The 8,334-nt window shown below is 38.0% G+C and overlaps 1 protein-coding gene across 1 annotated transcript; it reads right to left on the reverse strand.

Annotated features, from left to right (window-relative positions):
- Positions 1-3,309: 3,309 nt before the first annotated feature.
- Positions 3,310-7,025, reverse strand: LOC147760656 (uncharacterized). The gene is made up of 3 exons (XM_087016560.1): positions 5,577-7,025; positions 5,146-5,237; positions 3,310-4,554 (listed from the first exon to the last, which is right to left on the reverse strand). The coding sequence occupies exons 1-3, from the start codon at positions 6,727-6,729 to the stop codon at positions 3,973-3,975; spliced, it is 1,827 nt and encodes a 608-aa protein (XP_086872686.1). The 5' UTR covers positions 6,730-7,025; the 3' UTR covers positions 3,310-3,972.
- Positions 7,026-8,334: the final 1,309 nt, after the last annotated feature.

Below are 8,334 nucleotides of genomic sequence, written 5' to 3' on the forward strand. Positions count from 1 at the left end.
TAGCGGTCAACCACAGGTCTTGGTCATGATAACGTCTACTGATTTGAAACTTTTTCATAAATGATCGTTCAAAATGCTTGCTTTTTAAAACGACTTTTTGTTTAAACGTACTGTTAGACGTTGCTTCTCCCGACGTTTTGGTATAATTATTAATACGTCTGAAAAACGCTGCGTTTCGGTTGGCTAGTGCATGATGCTTCAACCGTGACCGGCTCACTAGGCTTCGTTAAATGGTATTTTAAGGCGTTTGAAAAATTATTTGTACGGTTGTTAGACGTGTCGAGTAATATGCCGTTAATGAATCATCACTGTAAACCATTTCGAGATTTAGTGGTGTCCCAGTTAATAAGTATTACTCCGAGTTGTACAAGGTCTCGTTTTTGTTAAGCCTTCAACATGGCCGCTGTAAAAGACTTTAGACGACATACGTATAATGCCAGCAGTCGCAACACCTTCATTATGTGCTGAATCCATTCTTATCACCCTGTCTGACCGTACCGTAGGCGTCACAGGTACCGTTGTCGTCCAACTCATCTTCTGTTTATCCTCCTTCTGCTAAACTGTATTTTATTTTTATTTTAAATCCCGTGTAACGCACAGAGAGTCCCCCGTGATAGAGAGTCCGCTCTCTGTCACGCGTTTCGTTATAAGCATCTAACCGAAATGTGCGGGGGGGGGGAAGACATCAAAACATGTAGCGTGCTTGAAGGACAAAATCTTGAGCAAAAGTGGCCATTGGAGCAGACGGCAACAAAAAATATATTTAATAAACAAGACCTCATTTCAACCATCTCCAACCCGAGAGCAGTTGCCCCTACGCTTCTTGCCAAAATAGTTCGCGGGATGAATAATAACTGTAGCACAGAAATGGAAAAATTGAACACAAGGAAAGAACACGCTGCACTTTCTACTTTGCAAATTTGATCTAAAAAACCTACTATTTGAATTTCTCTAATGACTCATGCAAAGTATGGCATGGTACATGTTAAGAAAATAGATGAAGCTTCAGGGAAAATTATTTCTTCTTCCTTGCTGATTTATCGATTTTTTTTTTTTTTTTTTCAGAGCGCTATGTGCAGTGCCGTTTTTTGTTTTCATCATTGATAATACAAAGATGGATAGAACGAGATGGACAGTGGTTCCAGCTAGACAATATCGTGCAAATTCACGTATACCTTGTAAAATGAAGGCACCATAAACCCAATTCATCTTCCATTTCACGAGCTAAAATTTGGGCACCAATTTAAATATAATTTGTCTTATTCAAACACTTTAACAGGTAATTCAGCTGTGGCCAAGTCTGTCGGAGTGAACAGACGAAACAGTCAGCAGGTAAAGCAAATGTCTGGATCCATCATAAATAAAAACTTTTTGACTATCAAAACTGAGATCCAATGACACTATTTTCACATAAATTTTCTTGTTTTTATTTGTTAATAATCCTGATAGTTTTGAAAAGAAAATAATTGGATGCAATTTTGCAAACAATGGTTGTTTCATTGGTTATAACTGTTACTTCCAAAACATAGAAACCGCAGTTTTAAGCTACTTTCCGCATTATAAATATTTCTTTCATTTTTCTGACTACAATATGCACGAAAAGGACCATCGTTCTTATGTAAGCAAAGAAGAGACAGATTATATTGGACATTCTTTGGATTATTTCATTGTTGTTATTCATTAAGTTAAATGGAATACCAGATGTCGCAGGTATAACCTGCAATGAGCTATCTACTATAAACATATTCCGCTACGCGTGCCAAGTAGTTGAACAAAAACACAACTCGCGACGGGTACATGAGTAGATGAAAGGATATTCCTTCGCAGTCGACATAATTATTAGACCAGTCACCATATCCTAGTAAGTTACACGACCCACCCTGTATTTACCCAATTTGACTTTCGTAGTTATGACCTGTAATTTCCAATGTAAGTCTGTTGCATGTGCTAAGGGCTCATTGACGGGGGTTTAGTGGTCGATAACGGTGCGTTGCCGTATCGACTAGAACCATTTTAGTTACTGCTGACGAGATGCATTTCCTGACAACTACAGGTCACTAATAAAAGGCGCTAAGCCTGTACTGTTTACTGAAATCGGATGGTTATTATATATGGTTAGTGCGTGAGAATGCTTACTGAGATTAGACTTTATAGTGTTGTTATGATCACTTAGTAAGTTGCTGTGCAAATGAATTGTTTTTGTTTTGTTTTGAATAAACACTGCCGTGTTAAAGCTCACCAGATTTCTTTCGATTGTCGCTCAGCTTCAAGTCTATATTTTTTATCTTAATGATACAAAAAAAGGAAAATAAAAATATACGCCAATGACACTCAAACCATCTCTATTACTATTATGACAATTGTATTCCTCGTTACAGAACTAGGCCCAGTTTTCAATCTTTAAAGGTTTTGACTTTTATAAATATTATACAACTATAAAATTAATATTTCACTTGCTCCCATTCTTGACTTCCATTGCCTCGCCTTCCAAAAATCAAAACTTACAGTCAAAACTCGAAAACGGAAAAATGTTATATCAACTACTTGACGCCCATGCAAAAAGACTTTTCGATGATAACTTGATTTCAATTTAGTAATAGCAATTTTTCTTTGAACTCAGGTGGCATGAGTTTTTTTGACATTTTCAAGATCATATGACCTTTGAACAATCTGTATTTACACGAAACATTTGTTTTCCATCTTCCTAAAATAGTCACAAAAACCTACCAAATGCCAGCATATAGTTTCAAGTAGTATAACTAAGAGAATTATTAGAAGACATTGTTTGATTTTACCCGAAAATGATGTTTGAACGGATTTTTCTGATACCATTCTATGCTGTATGTCAATGGGACAGAAAAGTAGGTCACGAAAGTAGGTTAAATTTCCGACCAAAAATTTAAAGAAAGAAGCAGTTTAAACCTCTTTAATGTATAATCGAATGATCTGTTCAGTTTATCCCTTGACATGTCGGATTTATTTACATATGTTACTGGGAATCCACGCTCCACCGATGCTCGGTTCGTATGTACCTTTAATGATTGGTTCAGATATTTGGCTCTCCACTGGCTCTTTCAAGTGGATATTATATTTGTGCTCTGAACGAATTTTGCGTAATAAGTGTGTATCTACAAAATTCTGCTGTGCAAGCATTAAACCGATGTGTGCATGTGTTGAGCGTGCAGCACTTACTGCCCAAATATGAATTTGACTTAGGTACGACTGTATGACTGCAAGTGTTCCAATGCAGTCATGAAAAGACTTTAATGCTCATGTTCATATCTAAACAAAAACAGTAAAAGATTTGGAAACGAACTTTTTATTCAGATACGTACTTGGCAGCCTCTTTTGACAAAAATACCAAGAGTGGATTCTGAGGTCAAAATAATTACAGACTTTCAACACGTAATTCTGAAGAGGTAAAATGAGACAAAATGAATGAAGACAAATGAAAACAAAATTGTTGGAACGACTCAGCAACGCCACCCTGCTTCATCTGGCATTTGCAATTCTGATATATTAAACGTGAAACTCTAGAGATTTAAAATTTTACGAGGAGGTAATTGGGGTGTGATGACGTTTGTTTATGTTAGAGTTACAATGAAAACTAAGAATCGCCTCGATAACATAGTGAAAATTGGTGGAAAAGGATTTTTTTCCACTGGAAATTCTATATGAGAGCTGACTGCTAAAGAAATTGTGGTCAATCGAGAGATTATGGTCCAGCAGCGAATAGTTTCTTCAAGTCAATGACATCAATGGAATTGGTCATTTCCATTAAATAACAGATGGTAGAGATTTTCATTTGCACATCAATAAATTCCAAGTATAACAGATTGTTAAGACCGTTAAGACGGAGACATGAGCGGTTAGGTTCAGCGAACATCTTACAATTGTTAATCGTTAATCTATGTCTCGTTCCATTCGTCAGATTGAAGTGTATTGCAAATGTATCTCTGAAAATCAATTAAGTCATAAAATATATTTATGCGAAAGATGTGTAATAAAAACCATTAGCACAACCTGCCAAAGAAAACAACTTCGCGAGGCGGAAGATGCTGGATAATCTGTTTTCTTTATGGCTTCTTCCGGCACGTTAGAACTGAGCGGTTCAGAGATGTTCCTAACAAGGCTTACTTCAAAAGTGACCCCTTTGTGAATTTTTATAGGGTGAACTTGTCGAAGGAAAGCGTCGAATTCATCAGTTAAATTCTCGAACAATAGTTGAGCCTCGTTGATATGGTCAACGCTTTTCCGCAGCCACACTGGAAAAGTAGTAGTGATGAAATCTCTCTCATAGTTTGGGAGGACACATTCACGCATCCCCCCTCCAGCGATCGTCCATGCGCCGTATGGAAAAAATTCTGAAATACCTTTCTCTGCAAAAAACGACTTATACGCCGTGCAAAGTGGCCTGTGGCTACATGGGTACTCTAGGTGCTGGTTGGGATCGAATTTGAGAGTAAGGAAGAAAGGAAGGTTACGCATATGACGAAGGGGGGGTGAGAGGAAAGTTTCCTCCACGGAACATTCCTCGCCTTGTTTATTCGTGTTCTGAAAGAGAACGTCACGTGATTTAATATTAAACATGCTAGACTGTACAAAACGGAGTCTAAATTGACTCTGCTAATTAGTATTTTCAGCAAATAACATATTTCCTACGAAATATTATGTTCATTACATATTGGGACAAAAAAATATATGTGGTATATTTAAAATTACCAGAAATGAAGAAATTTCACGCAGTGTTGATGTTTTCAATCAAGCACTAAATAAGAAACCTGAGTTTCAGTGCTAAAGAATTCGAGCTACTTCCTTTTAAATTTAATGGCCATACATCTGATTTGATCATGATCAGTTCAGACATTTCAGATGGAAATGGCTACACCGGGTTCACTTACATTTGGCGTTTTTCATTTTTTTTTTTTTCCTTTACAGGTCTGGACTAAGAAAGGTAATTTGCTTTGAAGGATGTTTAAATACAAATTTCGAAACGTGAATAGAATACCTGTGTTGCTTCAATTTCAATTTTACGCATTTGCAGATACAGAGTATCATATTTCAGTCAACACCTGTTGGGAGATAGCAGTAAGACGCACTAGTAGACCATTATTCCTTTAAGAAAACAATCATTTATATGCTTACGTCATGCAGTTTCCCTTGGCCAGGCAATTCCCGTTGAACATCTATCACTGCAGAAAAGCCAAGCGGTTCAATTGTTTTTGTCTTCCTGTTGCCTGTAAAATAGAATCAATCTCAATGATAAAGTTACACAATTGCGTATATTTTGACCAAAGATGTCGTTATGGAGATGGTGTATTTTCCATTAAATGACAAACACCAGATGTGAACAGATTAAGAGTTAGGGCAATAATTGTTACTGTTCCGGGTCATAACCCTGTCGTGAAGAAGAAAGTTCATTTACGAATCAATAGATATGTTGATTGACCGGATAAGGTGATAATGTCATTAATTTAACTCTAGCACGAACAAGTGGTCAAAGATGTTTTAACCGAAAACGGCGTGTAAGTAGCTAACATGGGAAATGAGTTTGTATGGAAAATTAAGTGGCTCACCAATGTCATCACATTTTTTTATCTCCAGAACCATGTCCAGCGGCAAACGACAAATCCAACAGAAAATGTTTCGACCAAAAGAGTACCCGAAAATGCCATGAACGTAGGTCATCGACACGGGGCCAAACTCACAAAGCCTGGTAGATTCGGCGGCAGCGTCCCGTAAGCACAGTTCATTTTTCAAACTTGTTTTAGGATCATGATTTCCCTGAGGACCAATACAAGGGCGCCCTGGGTAAAAGTCCGGGGTATCAAAGAATAGCATGCAATGTTTCATATGAAAAATCATATGCAAAATTTCAGCAACGGTCCGAACTTTTTGAAAGGTTTCCTTTTGTTCAATGTTACAAGCAATCATGGGCTTCCATGCTTTGTGTGATGAAACTTTGTGACAGGTCGCGCAGAAAATGTTTTTGAATGTGACGTTTGCCTTCTTTGACGAGACAGGCAGCATAATATCAATGTCATTAGACCAGCCTTTGAACTCGCATTTTTGGCGGACAACTTCATCATGCCAGTGAAGTGGACATGAAGAGACGATCCAAAAATACCTACTGCCTACGCCCCTTATTTCTTTATTCCCCTGTAGCCAACATTCTGTGTCATTGCTGGATATCTCAATTCCCGTGACTTTTGTCTCTGTGCAGTATTGATTGTATGGCCAACAGCAGTCCCCAAACACGTTACACAAATCGTCACAGAAACATGTGACCAGAATCATGTCATCCATCGACTCTCCTGTACGATTGACACAGAACGGGATGTTTACTGTGACGTCAAGCGGTATCAAATTTTTCGGTGGAAATGTTGTTGAACTAGCTTCATCGTTTGTGGGAAATATAGAAACAGGTCGGAATGGAAGGTCGGCTAATTCAGATTCATTTTGCCGGGAGCTTGAGTTCGGCACTTTTGCTGTGACGTTGGAGAAACCATACCTTTCGTCAGGTAACATCTTCTCTGTTGCTTGTTTCCCCTCTTTCTTTTGGTTACGACCGTAACTGAAGTTTGTCAAGAAAAAAGGTGTTGAAGCCGAGATTAATGAAGCATTACTCCAAGTTGTGTGATAGGCCGCGTTTTTCACAGTCTCAGCATTACCAATCTGTGACTCTAGACTGACACAAACACATAGTGCCAGCATTAGTAACAACTTCATTGTCAACTGCCTATTATGTTAGTGTTAACCACGCTACGGTGCTCTCTGGGGTTTATATACACATGGGTGACTACTTGTGACTGGTTAATTTTCCAACGTAATGCCGGCAAAGTGGCCTATAATGTTTGGTGTGACGCAACAATGAGCCAATGAGAATGAGAGAGCACCCCCCTTTAGCAGTCAACCACAGGTTTGGGTCATGATAACGTTTACTGATTTGAAACCTTTTCATAAATGATCGTTCAAAATGCTTGCTTTTTAAAACGACTTTTTGTTTAAACGTACTGTTAGACGTTGCTTCTCCCGACGTTTTGGTATAATTATTAATACGTCTGAAAAACGCTGCGTTTCGGTTGGCTACTGCATGATGCTTCAACCGTGAACGGCTCACTAGGCTTCGTTAAATGGTATTTTAAGGCGTTTGAAAAATTATTTGTACGCTTGTTAGACGTGTCGAGTAATATGCCGTTAATGAATCATCATTGTAAACTGTTTCGAGATTTAGTGGTGTCTCAATTATTACAATAAGCCAATAAGTATATACCAATAAGTATTACTCCGAGTTGCACAAGGTCTCGTTTTTGACAAGTATTCAACATCACCGCTGTAATAGACTTAAGACGACATACGTATAATACACATGTACCAGCAGTCGCAACACCTTCAATTTGTGCTGAATCTATTCTTATCACCCTGTCTGACCGTACCGTAGGCGTCACAGGTACCGTCCAAATCCTCTTTTGTTTATCCTCTTTCTGCTAAACTGTATTTTATATTTATTTTAAATCTCGTGTAACGTACAGAGAGTCCCCCGTGATAGAGAGTCCGCTCTCTGTCACGCGTTTTGTTATAAACATCTAACCGAAATGTGCGGGGGGAAAAGACATATCAAAACATGTAGCGTGCTTGAAGAATAAAATGTTGAGCAAAAGTGGCCTTTGGAGCAGACGGCAACAAAAAAAATAATAATAAACAAGACCTCATTTCAACCATCTCCAACCCGAGAGCAGTTGCCCCTACGCTTCTTGCCAAAATAGTTCGCGGGATGAATAATAACTGTAGCACAGAAATGGAAAAATTGAACACAAGAAAAGAACACGCTGCACTTTCTACTTTGCAAATTTGATCTCAAAAACCTACCATTTGAATTTCTCTAATGACTCATGCAAAGTATGGCATGGTACATGTTAAGAAAATAGATGAAGCTTCAGGGAAAATTATTTCTTCTTCCTTGCTGATTTATCGATTTTTTTTTCAGAGCGCTATGTGCAGTGCCGTTTTTTTTTTTTTTTTTTTTTTTCAACATTGATAATACAAAGAGGGATAGAACGAGATGGACAGTGGTTCCAGCTAGACAATATCGTGCAAATTCACGTATACCTAGTAAAATGAAGGCACCATAAACCCAATTCATCTTCCATTTCACGAGCTAAAATTTGGGTACCAATTTAAATATAATTTGTCTTATTCAAACACTTTAACAGGTAATTCAGCTGTGGCCAAGTCTGTCGGAGTGAACAAACGAAACAGTCAGCAGGTAAAGCAAATATCTGGATCCATCATAAATAAAAACTTTTTGACTATCAAAACTGAGATGCAATGAAA

The sequence above is a fragment of the Lingula anatina genome, chromosome 7 (assembly GCF_051362555.1).
Source record: "Lingula anatina isolate TDL-2025a chromosome 7, LinAna3.0, whole genome shotgun sequence".
Taxonomy (NCBI): domain Eukaryota; kingdom Metazoa; phylum Brachiopoda; class Lingulata; order Lingulida; family Lingulidae; genus Lingula; species Lingula anatina.